Raw genomic sequence first — 24,626 nt, 5'->3', positions numbered from 1 at the left:
AAATCAAAGTAAAATACAAGCTGCAGAAATGAGATTTTAAAGAACAATTTAAGGATGTAGCTCAGTGGAAGTGGCACTTGCACCCTCTGCACTAGGTTGCTCGAAGTTAGACTTAGGTTCAAGTCTAGTCGCCAACTGGAGGAACTTTTTCTAAGCCTATCTTCAGCCGGTTCCCAAGTTAGTCGATCTCTGGCATGGGCAAGCAGATTTTTTCTCCTGGAAACTCAGGTTTTTCGTCCCATAAACTCAAGAAAATTGACCGTGGAACCCACGTTATTTCAGACAGGAACATATCCTGTTAGGGTTAGGTACCAAGAGATGGCAGCACTTGTTTGCCAGTCTCTTCATCGGTGGCTGCTTACAATTAGTGATTAGTCATGGGCCAGCCATCTCTAATTGGATACCAGTGGAGATTGAACTGTCCACTCAGTCTCCAAAAGCTAGATAGGGTTAAAAAGCCATGCCTACTCCTTATAAGGGAATAAAGGTGTTAGTGATTTATTTATTTAAGGATGCACAAATTTGGACCATATCACAAATGAAGACATCAGAAGAAAGCTAGATATTTTCAGCATAAATGAAAAGATCAAGAAATAGAGAAATGGAAAGAGCATCTATTTAAGATGGAAAGAGTTTCTGTTTAAGATGGAAAGATAACCACCAAAACAGGTGGATAAATATAGACCAAGGGAAGGAGAGAGAGAGAGAGAGAGGAAGACACAAGGTGGAAAGACCAATGCAGCTAGAACAGGCAAGTGCCTAATTCTTGAAGAGAAGAAGAATTTGTCCATAACCAATATGGATAAATATCACTCACCAATTGGTGGGTGACCACACATGTAAATGTGTGGAATTTTCAGTTAAGAGGAGGTATATGTGGGATTACAAGGCTGGCAAGTATGACAAATTTTGGACATTGCTTGGATCGGTGTCATGGTACATGAAACTGCAAGGACTGGATGTTGATAGTACATGGAAGTGGTAAAGGAGTGTTTGCGGAAGTAATAACAGACTGCATACCTCAGTCTGGAGAATATATCAAGTGGGAGTTAAATGGATGGATGTCATCATTGAGCTGGAGCTACAAAAAAAGAAAAATTTGTACAGGGAATTGAACAAGTTGATGACCAGCAGGAACATGAGCAGTACAAAGCATAGGCTGGAAAGGTAACAAGTGTGGTAAGAAAGGCAAAAGCAGCATATGAAAGGAAATTAGCAGTGCAGGCCGAAGATAATCCCGAAGATTTTTTTTGGTATCTTGCAAGTAAAAGGAAGAATGTTTGTGACAAAACGATTTTAATGAATACTGATGGTAGGTAGGTAATTGAATCAGCAAAATAGTAGAATTACTAAATGAATATTTTGCAAGAGTATTTATATGGAAATTGAGGTAAATGAATTGGAAGTGCATAGCATATTACAGAACCTTGATGTGAATACATTTATGGGAATAGTTAGTATACTAGCTCAAGTTTTACGAGATGGTACTAGGGATTTGGCAGTGCCTTTGACACATTGTTTTAGCTAAGTCTTGTCTTTGGGTTATCCCAAATGGGTGGAAAAAGGGGGAAAATAGTTCTGCTGCATAAAAGATGCTCAAAGACTGATGTAGCAAATTACTGATTGATCAGCATATGAGGAGTCATAGTCAAGGTACTGGAGAAGTTTGTGTAGAGCAAAATACATGGAGTAGATAGACAGAAATAGGATACTATGTGGTGAGGGGTAGCAACACTTATGTGAATGGCACGTCATGCCTCAGTAACTTGTTGACATTTTATAATACAGTGACAACTGAGTTGGATAAAGGTAATAGCTTTTTCCAGTGATACTACTAGATTTTGGAAATGCTTTTGACAAGATACCATATGGAATTCTAATCAACAAATTTTAGCACATGAGGATGGATATAAAGTTGGTGAAGTGGATAAGAGAGTGATGTTTAGATATCAGAGTACTTTATTCAGGAGTAAAGTCCAGTAGAAAGCTTGTGATTAGTGGTGCGTCACAGGGATCTATTCTTGGCCACTTGTATTTAATTACAATGAATGATATAGGAAAAGATTTGAGAGGAACTATTCGACTGTTTGCCAATAATGCAAAATTGGATATAACAGTAAAGTTACATCCCGAACACAAGGTCATCCTGAACATGAATTACCTGTTTCTAGATAAAATGAACCTTCTTCACCCTCGCATCATCAACTTTCAACTAGAAAAAAAAATCTCCACAAGGCATCTCCTTTCTGGATTTACACATTCAAAGAAAAGAAGACTGCTCCATCTATCTATCACAAGCCTACATTTTCAGGTCGCTACATTCACAATTCTTCCGCTCATCATCCATCTCAGAAATTTGGCATCATTAAATCACTAGTTACCAGAGCACAGAAATTCTGCTCATCTGAAGATTCTCTAAACCAAGAACTAGAAATAATCAAAAATACAGCTATACTAAATGAATAAAATCTTAAAATAACTCAAAAAATCATCAGTCACTTCCCCACACACATCAACCTAGACAAGAAGCCCATAGTATTCTCATACCTTATGTCAAAGGCATCTCCGAATGTCTTTCAAAAATTATGAAGAAATACAATTTTGCCACTACTTACAAACCCATCAACCAGATCTATAACTTGTTACCTTCTAAGGACAAACTCTCACCTCTGATGTTACCTGGTGTTTATGAGATCCAGTGCTCCTGCAATTTGTCTTACGTTGGACAGACAGGTAGATCTGTTCAGAAACGCATCTCGGAACATCAAGACCACATTCGTCTTTTCAAACTATAGAAATCTGGTCACTCTTAACACGAAGTTGAAAACCCAAACCATAGGATCCATTGGAAAAGTCGAAACTTTTACATAGATCTTTATATAAACATGAACGTTTATATAAAGGAATTGCTGAAGTCCTACTACACAGACCAAATTTAAACCGCAATGACGTTCTTACTATTCCTAAAGTATGGGAAATTGTTAAAATTGTGTAAAATAGTCTCTTTATGTATGTTTTTTATTTTATTTTATTATTTTTTTTTGTTCAATTATATTTTAATTTACTTCTATAACATGTTACTGCACGCATATTGAGATTCCATTGTAATCATGCACCCTAACTGTATGTTATTCCTAGTATTGTTTGAATTACTGTACTGAGGATGTCCCAAGATACTTGGGATGAAATATTTACTTATTAAAACTTATCACTGTGGTTAGTACGTGTGTTTTTTAGTGATGAATTCACTACAGGTTTCATTGTATAAAAACAACTTGTTGACACCTATCAGATAGCCAGTCTCTAATCCAATGCACCAATCTAATATGCAACCCTCTGCTCTAGTTTGACTATCAACTTATGTGGTAATCTATCAAAAGCCTTCGCAAAATCTAAGTATATTACTGTGTATCCTTCTCCTCTGTCCGAGGAAGCAGTCACCTTATTGTAATAAGTAAGCAGATTACTAAAACATGACCTCCCTTTAGCAAATCCATGCTGTCCATCAAAGATTATACCATTGTTGTCAACCCAATTCTGGATCCTAGTTCTCACAAGCTTCTCCAACAACTTAACCACAACACCTGACACACAGATAGGCCAATAGGTTGATGCTTGAGTTCTGTCACCTCCTTTATGAATCTTGCCCTCCTTCCACTCCTTAGGAACTTTGCCCAGTGCAAAACCCGTATTAAAAAAATATGATGTCACATTCACAAGATTGAAAGACCTTTATGAACTGCTCATCATCTCCACCACACCTTCCGCAACAGCTGTATAATCATTCTTTCTTTTGCTGGCTACATATCGAAAGAACTCCTTTGGATTCTTTTTGGCTTCATTAGCTAACTGCTATTCATACCTCACTTTAGCTACCCTCGGCAACCGAGTCACCTTGCCTAGTCTTTGTAATCCTCATGGAATTGGTTATTTCCACTTCTCTTATGCTGCCTCCATAATGCCCTTTTTTCTCTGTATCGCATGCTTAATCTCTTTATTCGTTCATTTCACACCTACCTTATTTAACCTTCTCACACTTGGAATACATTTAGACATTGCATCTACTAGATAGTTTTTGAAAATCCCCCAAGCTGCATTGATCTCTTTTCCAGCTAACTCCTCATTTCATGCTACACCTGCAAGCTGTCTCCTGAGCTCTTCATAATCCACTCCCCTTGTAGTTCCACATATACCCTTTTCTTACAGAGGTCCTCACACTGGTGGCAACCACCCAGGTAATCACCTCATGGTCACTCTCACCAATTGATTGGTGATTTGACACCTCATAATTACATCCTCTGATGAGATGACCAAATCCAAGACCCTCAATCCTCATGTGCCCTCTGGTTACATACTGTCTGAGGTAGTTATCCCTCAAAAACTCACTCATTTTCTTTACTTCCAGTTACTATCTCATCATTCCAGTCTATATTGCCATAATTAAAATTGCCTGAATATAATTTTGTGTTTGTGATGCAAGGAAGAATATTGCCTTTTTGTTGTCTTTGTTTTGTTAACAACTATTATGTTCATCTGGTACCTATCCAATTCTTCTGATACTTCCATTTATTTTCTATTGTGTCATATGTTGATGGTGCCAGGAATTTTTTTTGCTTGGAATTTTTTCCCATAGCTAACTCTTTGTTGCTTGCTCTGGTTTCTTGACAAAAACAGCAAGTACCTTAGTTCTCTGCATTCCTTAAAAGGCTATGTAAGGGTCTCCTCCCAGTTATCTAGCTTTGACTTTTAAGCGACTTCAGCGATTATTCTTCAAAATGAACTTGATTCTCTGAAATGATTCCCAAGATTAAATTGTTTGTTAGGATAGTAATACTGTTTGCACTTCATGCATTCTTTGTGAAGAGTGGCACTCTTAAAACAGGAGAACTTTTCAGAGAACAGCAAAAACAGTAAAGTGCATATAAACAATAAACTTAATTTGCTGTCTCAGAGTAAATATAGTAACATAAAGTCGACATGTATTTTGGATTAATAATTTTATTGTATCATTCAACTTTATTTATCATTGAAAGAGAATTATATAATTGCAAATGTGAACAATACTAATGTACAGAAACATTTTTTTTGCATAAATGGAAGACTATTGTATTATTACCACATACCTAAATTCTTTTTAAAAGTATCTTGAAATTTTTTTGTCTAAACCTTTATTAATTCTGTGTTAACAAAAAAAAATTATATATATATACTTATATAAGTTTTCTTATTTTACAGCATCTGTTTCTGCAGAAAATTTCAGTCCAAATTTCAAGGATGAGACATTTTTCTCAGTCTTTTCAGTATATTTTCCAGCAGCCACAGGTATTCTGGCAGGTGCAAATATATCTGGAGATCTTGCTGTAAGTAGTTAATTATATTTTGATTAAGTATGCTACGTTATTAAATTTGTTGTGAATAGATTTTATTGAAAATATCTGTGCATGCTACTGTGTGTTGAACAGTTATGTAATATATAAAAAAAAAAAGGTGAATACTCTGGAAATGTATAATCTGGCAATCAATCAGAATTAAGCTAAACTCACCAAAAGAAATTGCTGTATACATTGATATGTAATATGATATTTGAAGTTAATTGCTGAAACCAAGGGTAGTCTTACATGTGTATATATGTATTCTGTGTATGTTTTTCATTACTGAATTTAAAAGTTCAGATTTTACACCCAATCATCTAACACCTACTGTAATGTAATGTAATGTAATGCATGTTTTGATTAGCTTTTGGACATGAATATGCTGATGTTAGTGAATATATTTTGTATATAAATATCTGCATTTAATAAATATATTCAATAGGGCAAGCATAGCTTATTCATTTAAATCCTAATGAAACCTTATTGGTGATCACATGAATTACAATATATGAAACTGAAGATGGCATGAACAAGAAATAAATAATTTTACTGATTGTCTCATACAGTAAGATTAGTGAAGAAAATACCTCTGGTGATTGCTGTATTTCTGTGCCTATGTTTTATTAAAATAAAAGTAATGTGTAACAAGCTTTCAGCTGTAAGTATAAAATTTAAAGCTGCTTTTTTAAACATCATCAAAGGTAAAGGGAGGCAAACTTGGTGTCTTATTTTCTCACAAAAAAAAAATGTTTTGGAAGCATGGAAGATTAGGTGGTTATCCCATTAAATGATGGTGTGGAGATCAGTATTTAAAGGCACTATAGCAGATGTTTGAATTTGAATGCTGCAAGATTACATGCATGAATAGGGTGAGTGGAGAGTGCTATCAACAGCAAAACTCTGAATAGGATTTAAGGTAAGTGAGAACAGGTTATATGCACATGGAAGGGTGAGTGAAATAGTCGTGGAAAATCTGAAGAGTATGCTTTCCACTACTACATGAGGTAGGTTCCAAAGTTTCCAGCCTGCCATACAAAATGCATGCCAATTTTAAAACAGTGTGTGTGACAGATAGCACCATCTATGGGGAGCTTGGTGTACCAGTTTCAACTCTACCTGCATCATTCAGTTGGAGGCACTTGTTTGACCAAAATGTAGCATGCTGAGTGGTTGTAATGTAAAAAATTGAACTGTACTGTGATAGTTTTACCAAAGAAGGGCTTTCTCCAAGTGCTATCAAACAGTGATTGGGTGTTGTTTATGGGGAAGCTTCTCCTTCATATTCCACCATGAAGGAATGGATAAACATGCCTAGAAAGAGAGAGCATCAAAGATAATCCTTGTAATGGTCGGCCTGTGGAAGTGATGATTGAAGGAAATGTCTCTCTTGTTGAGGAGGAACTGCTCAATGACAGACAGCTAAAGCTCAAAGAAATCTCAGCATGGTTGGGGCGTTCTATACAAACAGCCTTTTGCATCATTCACAAGAAGCTTCACATGACGAAGGTCAGTGCAAGGTGGGGTGCCCTAACTTCTCTCTTCAATTCAGAAGGAGCATTGTGTGATCTGTTCCTGCAAGTTTTTAGAGTTTTGCTAAGGGAATTGGAAAGAAGTGCTGGAATCCATTGTCACTGGGGATGAAACTATAGTTCTTAATTATTATCATCTTTCCAAAAAAAAGGGAATCCACAGGGTGGTGCAAACCAGGTGAAGCACTGCCAAGAAAGGCCAAAGTCACTTAGTCCACCAAGAAGATCATGGCAACAATCTTTTGGGATTGTCAAGAAATTCTCTTGATTGACTTCAAGGAAAAGATTATCACTGTGAATGCAGAATATTATGCTTCACTCCTGCACAAACTGTGTGACACCATAAAGGAGAGGAGACGAGGAATGCTGAGCCATGGTGTTCACCTGCTTCACGACAATGCTATTGTTGCGAAGGCTGCAGTGAAGCCTTCACTGCACTGTTGCTTCCAGGAGATTAAACACCCACCCTACAGCCTAGATTTACCTCTTCTCAAAACTGAAGAAAGACGTTTGAGGAAGAAAATTTGCAGATGACAATGAGGTGAAAGATGCACTTTTATGCCATTTAGCAGACAAAAGTACAGACTATTTTTTTCAAGGGCATAAAAATCTTAATTCAAAGATGTGAATAGTGTGTTGAAGTAAAGGGAGATTATGTTGAAAAGTGATGCAGTTGTTTTCTTTCTATCACCTCTAAAAGTTAGTCAGGCCAGAAACTTATGGAACTACTCTTGTAGTTATAACCTGAGAGAAAACGAGAGAAAACGGGCATCAGCACAGATTTCTCAAGACTCTTCCATGGTATCTGCCAAGAGGCAGGTGATGTAGGCAAGGAGATCTGTGAATCCTGATTGGTGAAATCCATACTCATGGTAACTGATTAGTTGACAGTTTTCCTGGTGTCAAAGAATTTGACTGACCTTTTCCATACTTTAAGCAACAATGAGCTGAGAGCAATATGTTGATAATTTGATGTAGATGCTTATCAAAGTTTTTTGGAGTTGACTGTATGTGGACTTTCTTCTGTGCTGTAGGATGGATGGATGCCAGTTGAGTATAATATAGATTATAGATGATAAAGAACAGGTGTTAGTTATGGAGCACGTCTCTTGAATATAATTTTATGGGCCATCAGGAACTTTAGAAGTTTTTCCTTTTGGTATTCATTTCTTCTAGAAGACCACGAAATTATGTAATGCAGTGTTCTAGGTAAAATTGGAGGTGAGTTACCCTGGTCATCTATGTAGGAGTTCAATGAGAATACCAGGTCAGCTTTATCTTTAGTTGATGTTGCAATTCTACCATGTTATCATTTGATGAGGTAGAGGTAGAAGCACAGATGGACAAAAGTTCATACAACAGCTTTTGCAAGGCACCAGAAGACAACTACCATTGGCACAGGTGGCATTTTTCTATATTTAGCCTGTTCAGACTTAGTCCTATTAATGATAGTTTTGTATGCATTGTTGCTGTGTATATTATATATGAAGTTAGAGGTTTTGTGTCAAGCCAAGTAAGATATGTTTTTTTTTTAATCACTCTGGCATAGCTCTTGGAAATCTATGGCTTGATTACTAGGTAGGAATCTTGAAGAGTGGGAAATGAAGGCGTTCATTCCAATGTGGATATCTGTAACAAGTTCATAAATATCTTGATATGTAGAACAGAAACAGTAGTCTGACCATGAAGGGATTGATCTGAATTACTAAGAGGGGCTGTCTTAACAGTGTATCTGGAAGAATGTTTATGAAAAGATCCAGAGTATTGGGGAGGTGGAGAGAATGATTGGTCATATTCTGGTTAGTTGCTCTAGGTCATTTATAGCAAATGCCTCTTCTGGCTTCATCAAAGGAATTTAAAAAAGGGAGAAGTTGGAGTTGTGGGTATTAAAGTCAATAAGAATGCTTCTGTCAAAGAATTAAGACTGCAGGAAATCAAGCTTAAAGGATAAGAAGCCAAAGGTTAGATTGATTTTCAGAATTTGGAACAGTAGGAAGATAATGAAGTAAAGAAATCTTGAGCCATGGAAGATCAAAAAGGGTTGATTCAAAATTAGGCATTCTCATCCAATATTGACTGAACTCCAGATCTCTAAGTTTAGGATAAGTAGTAGTTAATACACAGAGTAATGAATAAAATGGTAATTAGAATACAAATAATATGGTCCATATTTATTTAATTGAAAATTGCTTTCCATGTATTTTTAAGATTCTGATTTCCTTTTATGCCTGATTATTTTATTTTTTACTTTCATTATTGCTTTATTTTGGTTTATCATGAACATTATTAGTCTTCAGTGTGCCATGCAGAAAAGTATAGTATTGGGAAATCTTTTGAGAATAAGGCAGTTATACTCAATATAATTGATTATTTGGATACTTTGATACATCTTAGTCTTAACATTATAGGAAGTCCTACCTTTCACTTGCCATGTGAAAAAAAAAAAAAAAAAAAAAAATTACTTTTCATTCCTTGTCTTCTCATGCCCACCCCTCTCTGCTTTGTATTGAAAAACTTCCCAGTGTTATTGGTATTATGCAATCTGTTTACCATATTTGTAGCTTTTACATATTGCGTGTTTTTTCTCTTAGCTTGTTTACCAAACTCGCTAATCCACTGTTCCTTAACTTTCATAGCATTCCAGTTTCATTATTTATTCCATCTGTTCCTATATTAATCTCTCTCTCTCTGTGTCTGTAACCCATATGATCAAATCTCTATCTAGATGCAGTTACATTATTTCAACTTCTTCATAAAGAGAAGCAGTAATATCCTTATTCTTACCTGTCAACGACTTTCACATCATAGTAACCACTTAAAATGTTTTCCTTATATTTCATCTCCTTGCTTATTATCATCCTAATCCTTGTCATTAGTTTCTTGCTGTGAAATAAGTCCACTGACCACTATAATGCAATGTTTTCAATCAAAAACATGTAGCATAATTTATCATTATATACACTTGCATGCACGCACACACACACATGAATCCTACGACAGCAAAATACTAGCAAGTGATAAGAAAAAGGGAATCTTATGGGCTTCACAAACAGTTGGAGTGATAATCTTTGGAAGAAATGCTGTTCCAAAGAATGGTAGATGGAATGAAAGAGGATAGGAAGAATGTTAAAATCGACTTTCTCTGGATGCTGACTAGTAGCTGCTAATGTTTTCAAGGGTTAGAAGTAAGTCAAAGAATGGTGTCCAGTTCAGTGAAGCAGCATCCATGAATTGAAGGCATCATTATAGAAGCATTGTGGGTATATATGGTGGGGGGGGGGTTCATTTGTTGTGTAGATATTTGCTGTTAGATAGCATCTAGTATTCTTAAGGAAACTTGTGCCATCCCATGTCTCACAGAATGTAAAAACAGTATTTTAAGTTTTGGCAGATTTGGAATTTATATAGTATTGTGTACAAGTGAGGAGTATCATGAACAAAAGAGGATACAAAGGTTTTCAGAGGCTGAGGAGAATATGGACATAATACATTTGTGTCAGGAAGCACTTGATGTAAGTCAAGCAAAGAACAGAAATATGATCTTTATTATTATACAAGTATCTCCATGGAATCAGAACACTCATTGCAGAAGACTCATGTTAGCCATTATTCACACAATACACATCATACCTCTCCTTAAACTTACTCACTGTGAGCGAAGTCACAATCACCTCTGGCAATCCATTCCACTCATTCACCACTCTCCAAGTAAAGAGCCTAGTCTGCACACCCTTACTAACCACACTTATACAATTTCCAGGGGATGACTCCTTGTTATTCCATTCCTATTCTCATAGGGAACATTCCAAACGTCACCAACTTTGTCACTCATCTTTGAATCCACCACCACCACCACCTGATCTATAAGAAACACAATTGACCAAATCTGTGCACATTAGTCCAAATGTGGCTAAATCATAGCTTGTAAACAGAGATAATAACCTCCCTATCTTTACTTGTCACTGTGTTCGTCAACATCCAAGTCATCCTTTGAACAATTTTACCAACTTTTGCAATATGTTCTCTGAACTTCAAACGTCTATCCATCATCACCCTCAGATTCCTAGCCTTATCAATTTCCTGTAATCCAGTACCACCAATATGGTACAAAGCCCTTTCATCCCAAAGTGCATCACCTTATATTTTGCAACATTAAATTGACAACCATTGTCCTTTGCTCACACTACCAATTTATTTAAATCATCCTACAGGATATCAACATCACCTTTATAGCTATTGTCCTCCCCATCAGCAAACAACTATATATTCCCCTTAAATCTTCTACTCTATCATTAATATAAAAATTCAAGTAGTGGTCCTAGTACAGAGCCCTGGAACACTCCACTAGTCACTCATTTACAATGCTTCCACTCCATCGTGTACCACCCTCTGATGTCTGTCAGACATCCCCTATCTATACCACCAGACTCGTATCCATTCCCATTTGTTCCAACTTATTGAAGTTTTCCATGCTGTATTCTGTCTAGTGCCTTTGAAAAGTTCAGCAGTATCATGGTGTAGCCATTTCCTTCATCCAGTTTTTCTGTAACTTTATTATAAAATGTGAATAAATGACTAAGGCACAACCTACCTTTTTCTCAATATTACTACTGCATCAACAGTAATATTGAGAGAGTGCAAACAAGAGTACTAAGCGTTAAAAATGATAACATTAATTGGTATTCCATAACAGGATTATGGAATACCAATTAATGACAAATTGAGACTTTGTAGGCCAGGCACTAGCAAACAGGAGAAAGATGAGTGATATGATTGCTACTTACAAACTTCTGAAAGGATTAAACTGGATAGTGATAGATGGGATTTTTCATTTTATGCAGGGTGGGCAAAGGAGACAAAAGGGCATCCTTGGAAGTTAGAAATAAATGCCATCAGGAAGGGGATCGAGTTGGATTTTTCTCTCATAGAATGATGCATGATTGGAATTGATTGCTATTAGATTTTGTGTGTGCAAGAATGGTGTGAATGAATTCAAGAACAGGTATGACAGTTCGTGTGGGTAGAGTGTAGTCTCTATCGATGAGTCTGACTTCCTGGAGGTCTCTTAATAATATAACAATATTCCCATCCACCCACTCCTGAATTTTACCTTTACTCAACTTTTCCAATACTTTATCCACTACTCCAGAGATACTAATTAGTCTGTAATTAGTTACTTCTGTATTGTCTTGGAGCCACCTTTATCTAATGGAACTATCTTCCCCATTTCCACTCCCTTGAAACCTTGCCAGAGTTGAGACTTACATTAAAAAACTTTGTTAGAGGAACAGCCAGTGCTCTTGCACATTCTCACAGCACACAAGCTAACATACCATCCAGTCCCAATGCTGTATTCACATAGATATTTTGCAATATATTGAGTATCTCATCTACCTCATTTCTTACATCAGCCTCTGTCACATCAGTAATTGCGAAGTCTTCACTTGGATGATTATTATCAGGCATCCATGGAGTCAAAAGACTCATCGCAGGAATACATCATCAAATTCCTGTCATGTACCCTCAATGGGTGTACAGGATATGATAGTACTACATGGAAAAAATTACATCATTACTAACTTCCTATCTACAATTTTCCTCCAAATCAGTCTGTTACTTGTCAAGACTCCAACATTATCAGATCTTATATTTCTATCATCTAAGGCACTTTGTACCGTATCAATCCACCTATATCTTGGTCTTCCTCTGGGTCGTTTTGCTGCCAACCTGGCAGAGAACACTTGCTTTGCTAATCTTTCCTCTCCCATTCTGTTTAAGTGACCATACCACCTGAGATTAGCTCTGCTAATGCATTCCTGGTTGCTGACAATGTCAAGTTCTTTCCTAATATCCTCGTTTTTAATATGATATTGCCATTGATGCCATCTGTTCACACCTATAATCTTTCTCAGGACTCTCATATCTAGTCTTTGGTCAAGTGTTTTACTTCTGACCCAGCTCTCAGATCCATAAGTTAAAACTGGTTTGAACACTGTCTTGTATACAGCTAATTTAGTGTTCCGACTAATTTCTCTTTTATTCCATATGAATTTATTCAATTGACTTCCCACCATACCAGCTTTGCTGATTTTGTTGTCTATTTCTATATTTAATTTACCATCTTCAGTAAAAATCGTGCCTAAGTAGCTGAAATGTTTTACTTGTTCCACAGGTTCTCCATTCACAACACAGTTGACATTTTCAATGATTCTGCCTATTTTCATTGTCTTTTTATTGCTGACCTTCATACCATATCTATTACAACAGTTATTCAATTTAGTCAGGAATCTTGCAGATTTGTAGTGGATTTATTTAGAAGTATAACATCATTTGCATAAAACAAAGAGCTGAGATTAACACCTCCAATTTTGATATCAGGTTTAATACCACTTTCCTTCATAATGTGATCCATATAGATAATGAATAAGAGAGGGGATAATATACATCCTTGTCTGACACCAGATTCAACATTAAACCATCTTCCTGTATCTCCTTCAATTCTAACTGCTGACTTACAACTCAAATAAAGACTAAGTATTGCTTGATATAATGCCCATTAACACCATATAACTGTAGCATTTGGAATAGCTTCTCTCTTGGCACCTTGTCATATGCCTTTTCCAAATCGACAAAAACTTGGATTATATACTCCTGCAAATCTATTCCTTCTGCTTCTGTCAGTTTCCTACCATCAGTATCGAGTCAGATTATCCTTCTATAATCAAAATTTCAAATCTAAATACCCACATTCTTAAAAATTTAGACATGAGTTTAATATTACTTCTCTGACTAATGTACCACTAACAGAGACCCTTGATTTAATAGTCCCACTTCCCTCATAAACTTATTTAAATTTGTAGTACATGAAGATTGTTTTACATGGAGAGGTAAAATGTACAGACAAAAAGAAACAATGGAAGTGTTAGCAAAGTTCCTTGCTTCTCACTCAGTTTACCTTTCCCAATCCACTTTCCTTTTTAATAAACAATTTGTTCATTTCAAATCTAAATACCCACATCCTTAAAAATTTAGACATGAGTTTAATATTACTTCTCTGACTAATGTACCACTAACAGAGACCCTTGATTTAATAGTCCCACTTCCCTCGTAAACTTATTTAAATTTGTAGTACATGAAGATTGTTTTACATGGAGAGGTAAAATGTACAGACAAAAAGAAACAATGGATTCTCCTTTGGTCGGTTTCTATATAAGACATTTAGAAAATAAGGTACTAAGCAGAGCTATTCTGAAATCTTTAATCTGACTGCTCTGCATTATTCATGAATGTGACATTTACCCAAATGGGCACAAGTTATGTTATCCATTTTTATTGCCAACACTTGTCCTTTCTTCACACAGCCATCTTTCAAATAGTTTTGCATCTTAAAATACCTGCCATGTATCCTCAAAAGGTGTATAGGATATGATAGTATTACATGAAAAATTTACATCATTACTAACTTCCTATCTACAATTTTCCTCCAAATCAGTCTGTTATCTGTCAAGACTCCTCCAACATTATCAGATCTTATATTTCTATCTTCTAAGGCACTTTTTATCATATCAATCTACCTATATCTTGGTCCTCCTCTGGGTCTTTTTCTTGCCAACCTGGCAGAACACTTGTTTTGCTAATCTTTCCTTTCCCATTCTGTTCAAGTGACCATACCACCTGAGATTAGCAGAGCTAATCTCAGGTGGTATGGTCACTGGATGCATTCCTAGATGCATTAGTTTTTTATTTCTTAGTTTTTTTCATTTATTTTTTTTATAGAAAACCACTAATGCACATACATTAGAAAGTACTTCAAAAATAAAATAAAATAAAATCCTATCATCCAGCCTAACAATATAGTATCCTTAAAACACTAAATTGAAGACTATTTGTTCTAATGAGACTACTGTTTTGCCAAAGAATTTGGCTATCTTCATTGCACATTTTTAGCCTATGGTAAAAACCTGTATAAAATAAGGGACATGCAGTATTTCATATTTCCCCAGACATCAAGACCAAAGTGCAACTATTCTTATCTTCTATATTCATGTGCAAATGATAATAAATATTCATAAACCACTGCATTCAAACCATTCTTCAAACTAGCAATCCTCATCTGCTCACCAAAGAATAAACCATCCTCTAGCAAATTTTGGTCGATTGGTAGAGCCTCTGCTACTAATGGCTCATGCAAAGAGTTAAGTTTAAGTAAGTCTTTGGACTCCCTGGAGATGTCATATAATAATAACACATCTGGAAGCATATAGTGCTTCCTGTAACATGATCTATTTTGGGCAGACAGGGCATCTGTTAATGTCTGCTTGAGGAATACAAGAAATGGGTTTCATACGTTGTCGGTAGACCACACAGACTCCCAGCCCTTCACTCGGGATTAGGTCAAAGATTAAAGTAGTGTATAGTAGTAATTACAAGTCGGACTATTTTTTGGAGTCCACTGCAGCAATGCATCATTCTTCTAATCTCAAAGTAAAGCTGCATTAATTTACCTAAAATTTGTGACAGTCATTTTAAGACTCATTGTAACTCAATATCTCCAAACTTTATCCTACATTAAAGGATGCTAGGTCAGGACTTTAATTTTTGTTAGTTTAAATTGTTTCCAACACCAGTTGTTATTGCCTGTGTTGTGGCTAGTTCTGTTCTGAAGATGCTATTTTGAAATAACAAAATATCAACTAATTATTAAATTCTTTCCTCTTCATGTTGTTTAATTTTGTCAAACATGGGCTAAGTACTGATATTATCTTATCTAAACAAAATATATATCTTTTGCTAAACTCAGTCCATATAACCAAGTAAAAGATAAATAAATTTAATGTAAAATATTTATATAGCTCAAGAAAATTAAATTGTCAATTTTAGAAACACCTCCCACTCCAATGCATGACAGTAACCAAGGGGTGCACTGTGCATTATGCAGTGCTGATGCAGTTTAATATAAAGTCAACATTTATATACAAATAGCCTACATTCATTTTGATAAATTATGAAGACTACAACAATGTTAGGAATAATTACTTTAATTTTCCAACATATATGCAGTTGAGGAGGATTGTGGAAGAGATACTTGGTAAAGAACAAGCTGGATTCAGGCCTAATAGAGGCTGTCAGGCTCAGACTTTCACTTTACGACAGATAGTTGAGAAATCATGGGAATATAATAAGCATCTGTATTTAATTGCAAGTGGAGGTTTCTGTGGTTTAGAAGTTCACATGGTATATTCCGGTAATTGGACCACATTTTTTTAATAAGCTATATAAAACACAATGAATTAATAAAAGACCCAACAAGTTTCGTAAGTCATTTGACTTGCATCTTCAGGGGTAAAAGGTAACTTAAAGTTTAAAACACAAAGAAAAGAGAAATTATTAGTAATAGTTCATACTATACAGTTGTAGTCGTCTGACTATTCATAAAATTAAAAATCAGAATGAAGATTCAAAGCAGTGCTGAATTTAAACAATGCTGGATGATTCCATGTTCTGTTGTTCATGTTCATAATGTCAGAGGTCTGACTGAGGTATATTTTTTATTAAAGCTGACCAAACTTGGTGGAGAATTAATCCTTGATTTTTATTGCATTGTGTTGGTATTTTAAGCATGTTTGCAGCTTCTTTAAATTTCCTTATGTAACAGTTTTTTTCTATGTATTACATGTTTGTTTTCTGCCAGAGTACATTATGGCTGGTGGAAGTGGTATGGAAAGCTAGACCTGATTTGTGTTCTCTTCTGTTTTGCACATCCTTTTGGTGTTCGTTCATGCGAATTTCCCCAGATCTTCCTGTCTGTCCTACATAGCAGATGCTGCAAGAACAATACATTTTGTAAACACCTGGTTTTTTTTTTAAAGGATGATGAGGAGGTTTCGGGGGATGTAGAAATCTCAAAATTTTTTCCAGCGGTAGAAAGGCTACTTTGATGTTATATTTGTTAAGTAATTTAGCCATCTTGTCTGTAACATTTTTGATATATGGAAGCGTGATAGCGTTTTTGAAATCTTGTTTCTGAGAGATGCTTGTAGGAGGTGTGTGGAGGATTTTTTTGATAGTCTTGGTTTCATAATCATTCTTTTGAAAGATCTGTGTTAGATATTCTAATTCTTAATTTCTCTGTTTTTCTATGCTGGAAATGTTATATGCTCTGTCCCTTATTATTTTTATTAGACCTATTTTTTGTGAAGGCTTACAAAATCTCTCACGCTTCCATATATCAAAAATGTTACAGACAAGATGGCTAAATTACTTAACAAATATAACATCAAAGTAGCCTTTCAGCCGCTGGAAAAAATTTAGAGATTTCTACATCCCCCGAAACCTCCTCATCATCCTTTAAAAAAACCAGGTGTTTAAAAATTTATTGTTCTTGCGTCATCTGCTATGTAGGACAGACAGGAAGATCTGGGGAAATTCGCATGAACGAACACCCAAAGGATGTGCAAAACAGAAGAGAACACAAATCAGGTCTAGCTTTCAATACCACTTCCACCGGCCACAATGTACTCTGGCAGAAAACGAACATGTAATACATAGAAAAAAAACTGTTACATAAGGAAATTTAAAGAAGCTGCAAACATGCTTAAAATACCAACACAATGCAATAAAAATCAAGGATTAATTCTCCACCAAGTTTGGTCAGCTTTAATAAAAAATATACCTCAGTCAGACCTCGGACATTCTGAACGTGAACAACAGAACATGACATCATCCAGCATTGTTTAAATTCAGCACTGCTTTGAATCTTCATTCTGATTTTTAATTTTATGAATAGTCAGATGGCTACAACTGTATAGTATGAACTATTACTAATAATTTCTCTTTTCTTTGTGTTTTAAACTTTAAGTTACCTTTTACCCCTGAAGATATAAGTCAAATGACTTACGAAACTTGTTGGGTCTTTTATTAATTCATTGTGTTTTATATAGCTTATTAAAAAAAAATGTGATCCAATTACCAGAATATACCATGTGAATCTGTATTTAAGTTTTGTAGATCTGGAAAAGGCATATGACAAGGTGCCAAGAGAGAAGCTATTCCAAATGCTACAGTTATATGGTGTTAATGGGGCATTATATCAAGCAATACTTAGTCTTTATTTGAGTTGTAAGTCAGCAGTTAGAATTGAAGGAGATACAGGAAGATGGTTTAATGTTGAATCTGGTGTCAGACAAGGATGTATATTATCCCCTCTCTTATTCATTATCTATATGGATCACATTATGAAGGAAAGTGGTATTAAGCCTGATATCAAAATTGGAGGTGTTAATCTCGGCTCTTTGTTTTATGCAAATGATGTTATACTTCTAAATAATAAATCCACTACAAATCTGCAAGATTCCTGACTAAATTGAATAACTGTTGTAATAGATATGGTATGAAGGTCAGCATTAAAAAGACAGACAATGAAAATAGGCAGAAACAGTTGAATATTTCAACTGCATTGTGAATGGAGAACTTATAGAACAATTAAAACATTTCAGCTACTTAGGCACGATTTTTAGTGAAGATGGTAAGTTAAATATGGAAATAGACAACCGAATCAACAAAGCTGGTATGGTAGGAAGTCAACTGAATAAATTTATATGGAATAAGAGAAAAATTAGCCAGAACACTAAATTAGCTGTATACAAGACTGTGTTTAAACCAGTTTTAACTTATGAATCTGAGAGCTGGGTTAGAAGTAAAACACTTGACTAGAGACTACAGATATGAGAGTCCTGAGAATGATTAGGGGCATGAACAGATGGCATCAATGGCAATATCATATTAAAAACGAGGATATTAGGAAAGAACTTGATATTGTCAGCATCCAGGAATGCATTAGCAGAGCTCATCTCAGGTGGTATGGTCACTTAAGCAGAATGGGAGAGGAAAGATCAGCAAAACAAGTGTTCTCTGCCAGGTTGGCAGATCGAGAGGAAGACCAAGATATAGGTGGATTGATACAGTAAAAAGTGCCTTAAAAGACAGAAATATAAGACCTGATAATATTGGAGTCTTGACATTTAACAGACTGATTTGGAGGAAAATTGTAGATAGGAAGGTAGTAATGATGTAAATTTTTCATGTAGTACTATCGTATCCTGTACACTCCTTGAGGGTATATATCAGGAATTTGATGATTTCCCAACATTTCAACCTTCATATTGGAAGACATCTGGAGTACACACACACAAGCTATATTACATCTCAAACAGTATGACAAAAAAAAGTGAAGATTTGATCAACCATCATTCTACTAGCCTGGCCTCTAGTGAAAAAAAAAAGCTACATCAGAGCTATATTCTACTTATAATATCAGAGATGAAATTCATAATACTGCTTTTAATACAGCAAAATTGTGGCCTCGATAATTTAACACAAGGGTTTGTTATATTAATGTTAAGATTCTAAGTTAGAATGAAGAGGAATGGGGGGGGGGGACCTGGATGGACAGGGAGACACAACATCGGAAGAGTGGAAGTTGGTAGTGAATATACAGTATGTATGTATGGGAATAAACCATATAAAAATGGAATAGTTCAGGATGTGAGTGGGGTAGTTGAGACTGAGCGGCTATGTGGTCATCAGAGATAAAGGTGATTTGGCAAGGGCAGGTGTGATGGGGAAAATCACTACCAACAAGTGCTTGGGTAGGGCTAGTTAGACTTAAAAGTGAACTACTGTGTTTATTTACAAATGCCAGGAGTATCAGAAGTAAGGAAAATGAAACAGTTTCATTGATAGAAGAATTTATTTGTCCCAAAATCATTGGAATAAGTGAAACATGGTTGAATTAGGATGATATCCTAATGTGAATAGAAACGGCAGAGTACAATGTTTTTTTCAACGACAGAAAGAACAAGAAGGGAGTGCTGCTCATGAAAGAGGACAATGGTTTTGAGGCAATTTGGTGTGAGGTTAGAGATTGACAGGAAGAGATTTAGTTGCATGTTGCTTTAGGCCAGAAAATGAAGGTAGTGATGAAGAAATGTATAAGTAACTTGGGTTAGTGAACTAAGAAAGTTAGTGAATGGCAATCTTTGGACTATCCTTTATGATGTCTCTAATGCTTCAGCAGAAAAGGAATTCCAAAAAGTACGTTGTTGGCACATCAAAAAATTTGAAAGTTTAAAAAAAAAAAAGAACTCAGCTTGCAAACCTCAACTACTGCTCAATACAGTAATAAACCTCTCATCTCTTACCCTGAAGCAATCAGCACACTCTCACTAGGCCACAACTTTGCCGTAGCACTGAAAAAAATCCCTTCTGAAGAAATAATGATACAGGTAGAACATGGTATCCACAACCTTCCCAACCATATCGCCAACAGTATCAAGCTAAACCACCTAAAAGCAAAATATCTAAAGAAGAATTCAAAGCTCTGCAGGAAATAAAAAAAAAAACAATAGTAAAATAATAATTACTATAGCGGATAAGGGAATTGCCACTGTAGTTCTAAAAAAATCTGACTGCATAGGTAAGTTTACCTCTTTTCTGTTACTACTACCTCCATATAGAATATGATCTCACCAGCTCACAAATCAGAACACTTCATAGGCTCCTTAAGAAGGTTACTTGGCCTGTGGAAGTGACTAACTGACCAACTAAAGCCTTTTAACTCAACCCCCCCCCACGAATATAAACTACCAAAAATCCATAAACAGAGATTCCCCCACACACAAATTAGCCAAAGTGCTCACCCAATATACTGGTAACACACCTTCACACATAAAACATTTCACCCACTTTAAAGCCAGTATAGAAAACCTCTCACTCCAACACGCACTGACATAGTGGTCCGTTTTGATGTCTCTCCTTATTCACCAATGTCCCATTTAAAGATACCTTGGAATTTATCCAGGCCAAATTTCCTCCCAATATTTCAGCCCTATTTCAGTTCACCATGAACTCAGGCTATTTCGTTTGGCAAGGAAAATTCTACAAACAGAATGGACATCCATATGTTCTCCACCCCTGGCCAACTTCTTTATGGAGACCTTTGAAGAAAAAGTCTTAAACTCAGCTCCACTTAAACCTACTGTTTGGCTATGCTATGTACATGATGTGTTCACTGTTAGGTCGCATGGCTTGGATACACTCCACAACTTCTTAACACACTTAAACAATCAACACCCCCAGGATCCAGTTTACCTTGGAAAAGGAAAACAACAATCTCCCTTTCCTAGACACTCTGATTACACGTCAGCCTGATGGATCCTTAGCTTTCTCTGTTTACAGAAAACCTGCACATACAGGTAGATACATTCATCAGCAATCACTACCCCCCCCCACACACACAATATGGGATTATAAAAACCCTATATAACAGAGCAAAATTAATCAGTTCAGATAATAATGCTACTGAACTTAACCATATTCTTGACACACCTTTTGTAGCCAATGGCTACAACCCCCAAAAAATAAAACCAATTAACCGCACCCCCCCCCCCCATAACAGAGATTACTCTAAATCTATCATCATTCCTTATCTGGGGTACTTCTGAAAAGCTAACAAAAATCCCAAATAAAAATATGACCTGACAACGTGTTACAAACCATATAAAAAAATTGGCATCTCTTATCCACTCCACCAAAGACCAGCCACTTCCCCTAGACCTACTTGGAGTATACCAGGTCCCTTGTAGTTGCAAACTGTCCTACTATGGCCAAACAGGCAGGACCACTAATATCAGGATATCTGAACATAAGGACTGTATCCAGTTCCAACAGTACAGCCACTCAGGACTTGCTAACCATGCTTTGGACACCCGCCACAAAATACACTAGAAGAAAGCCACTCTACTACACCGTAGTAAGTATAAATATGAGATATTATTCCTGGAATCAGCCTCAGCTCTAAAAAAAAAAAAAAAAAAAAAAAAAAAAAAAAAAAAAAAAACTCAAATTTTGATGCATGAGACTGCCCCAAATATGGGAAGCTTGCATTCTTAGGACATCAGCCCAACAGCTAACATAACCCAATTTAGCCCACTAGGGGACATCTTTAGGACTCTAGGACTGACTTCAGTTGTTTTCTTCAGCCATATTTTTGTTTAGTGTTAATGCCTGCATGCACATATCATTATTTTTACGTTCCCTGAAGAGGGTAATGTAACATTACCGAAATATAGCAAGTATTAAAGTTTTTAATTAATATTTTAGTATGCATTTTCTTTCCCTAAAATCTGACAGTTAAGAAGGGGTGATTATTATGGATGATAATAATTTTCAGTGAGGGATGATTTTAAGGACAATCTATTCATTCAGTATAGATTGGAATGAAGAGATATTTGTGAATAAGCAAAATGAATTTCTCTAGTTCTTGAGACAACCATCTCAGGCAGTATATAAAGGAGAGCATGTGAGGATTAAGAATTTCAGAGCTGACTGTTTCATCAAAGGATGTAATTGTGAGTGGGGTTTTGCACTTCTTTCCACTTGGTGAGAATAATCATGAAGTGATCACCTGGGTTGTGGCTAGCCATACGAAAACTTCTGTGAGAAAACCTTATATGTGGAATTACAAGACTGGTGATTATGACAAGCTCAGGAGACAGAATTACAGCTATAACATGGAATGAGGAGTTGAACAGTAAAAAAATAAAAGCTGCTTGGGAACTGGCAAAAAAATACATTACAGGTGTTTGAATGTGAATAAATGAGGGGATTAAGCATGAAATCTGGAACTTAGAGGCGGCACCTGATGAATAATGGTAATAATCAGTTGCATGAAGAGAATAAAGAGCAAGCCAGGATAGTGACTCAGTTGGTAAGGACAACAAAATTGCAGTATAAGCAGAAAGTAACAACTCAGGCAAAGAAAAACCCACATGAATTTTTTCAATATGTGGTAAGTAGAAAGAAGGATGGTTATGGTACGATTTTAATGGATGAAAGTTGGTAACTACTGTAGAGGACATAGTGTAGGTGTTCAGTGAGCAGTTCATCAGGGTGTCATTGTGAAATCAGAAGATCATGTGTAGACAATCAAATGAGAGAAGATTTAATACTGAACGAGCAAGTGGTATATGAGGAGATAAGTAATCTGGATGTCAATAAAGCAATAGGACTTGATGACATATCACCATGTGTCTTAAGGGAATGTTCCAAGGAGTTAGCAGCAGCCTTGGTCTACCTGCTTAACAAAAGTTTTGCAACAACAAAACTCCCAAAGGAATGGAACTGGAACAAAATTGTTCCACTTCACAAAGGCGATGAAGTGGAGCAATTGTTGATAACAGTGATATTCTTTGTGCTTGTCAGCATAGGTTTGTTAAAAGGAGGTAGTTTTACAAACTTTCTTATGTATTATAACAAGTTAATGAATGTATTCAGCAAAGGGGATACACATAATGGTACACTTTGATTTTGTAAAGGCCTTTTGATAGATTTCCACACCACAAGTTGGTAACTAAACTGAAGCAGATGGGATTGATGATAGATTAGTGAGTTCGATAGGTGATTGGCTGTCAGGTATGTATCAGGAAGTTGTATATGGTGGGGGAGGCACCATCTCAGAAGAGGAAAGTAAATTGCATGCTGCAGGTGTCTGTTTTGGGAACATTATTTAATTTGTATATTAATAATATTGGGATAGATTTAACTGGTGATACAACTGTTTGCAGATGATGCAAAAGTGGAAAGAGTAATGAGGAATCGAGCAGTTGTGTACTTACAAGGAGGACTTGAGTGGGCAACAGTATGGAACTGTTAATTCAGTGTTGCAAAGGGGGAAGATTCAGAAATTTGGTATGCTATAATGGGATGCAAAATATACACTTGGCAGGGAAATGTTGGAGGAAGTTGATACAAGACCTTGCAGTGGTGATGGTGAACAAGTCATAAGTTCAGAGGTCACATTGCATAAGTTATGTAGACGTGACATCAGATTATGGCAATAATGCAGAAGAGCTTAACTTGTGGAAATGAAGAGGTTCTGGTTGCATTGTAATGCCGTGTGTAAATTCATTTGCACAGATTTCATCCTCTAGTTTTCATGGTGATGAGGATATATTGGAAAGGGTCCAGAGAAGACTAAGGTTGTAACTGGCCCTTGTGATGTGAAGACAGGTTGAGGGAATGCAACTGTTGGTAACAACCTGGTAACAACCCTTTACCAACAAAAGTTGGTAAAGGGTTGTTACCAGGTTAATGTTGAAATTTTTCATAGAATGGAAGAAGGGGATAGAATAAGGGGATATAGCTGAAAGCTGTATAATGAAGGTGTAAGCAGTGGCTGATTATTATCATAAGACCCCCATGGAGTCACTCGTCTATGAGGTCCCTTTTTTCTTACACACAGCTCATTATACCAACCCTGAATGTGTTTAAGGCATGGAAGATCCACCCTATTCCCCAGATTTGGCTCTCTCTGACTTTTATCTCTTCCCAAAACTAAAACTCTTCCTCGCTGGTCAGCGGTTTACTTTGATAAAGAAGTGATTGCAGCTGTAGAGGGGTATTTTGCAGATCTTACTAAAAACCACTACAGGAATGGGATAATGGTGCTGGAGCATCGCCGGAATAAATGTATTAGTCTTAAGCAGGGGTGTAGTCCTAAAAGAAATAGTGCCAGGGCTCTACCTTGGAAACAAAAATCCAGAGCATAAAGTGTGCCATTTTTTATTATTATTATTATTATATTAATTTTAATTATATTATATTATTATATATTTCAATTAATATTATATTATATAATATTATATGTTAGATAATATAATAATAGCGG

The 24,626-nt window shown here is 36.0% G+C and overlaps 1 protein-coding gene across 3 annotated transcripts in view; it reads left to right on the top strand.

The window, feature by feature from the left end:
- Positions 1-24,626, top strand: part of LOC150098232 (solute carrier family 12 member 2-like) — a 571,711-nt gene that overhangs the window by 183,047 nt on the left and 364,038 nt on the right. For all 3 annotated transcript variants that reach the window (XM_090406235.1, XM_090406234.1, XM_090406233.1), the window contains exon 8: positions 5,236-5,360. In XM_090406235.1, coding sequence (XP_090262361.1) covers positions 5,236-5,360 — 125 coding nt within the window. The remainder of the gene's footprint in view (positions 1-5,235; positions 5,361-24,626) is intronic.

Source organism: Typopeltis vanoorti, chromosome 16 (genome assembly GCF_054136105.1).
Source record: "Typopeltis vanoorti isolate ZY-2024b chromosome 16, IOZ_Tvanoo_1.0, whole genome shotgun sequence".
Classification (NCBI taxonomy): domain Eukaryota; kingdom Metazoa; phylum Arthropoda; class Arachnida; order Uropygi; family Thelyphonidae; genus Typopeltis; species Typopeltis vanoorti.
The sequence above is the reverse complement of the archived record's forward strand: the minus strand, read 5'-3'. Positions and strand labels throughout refer to the sequence as shown.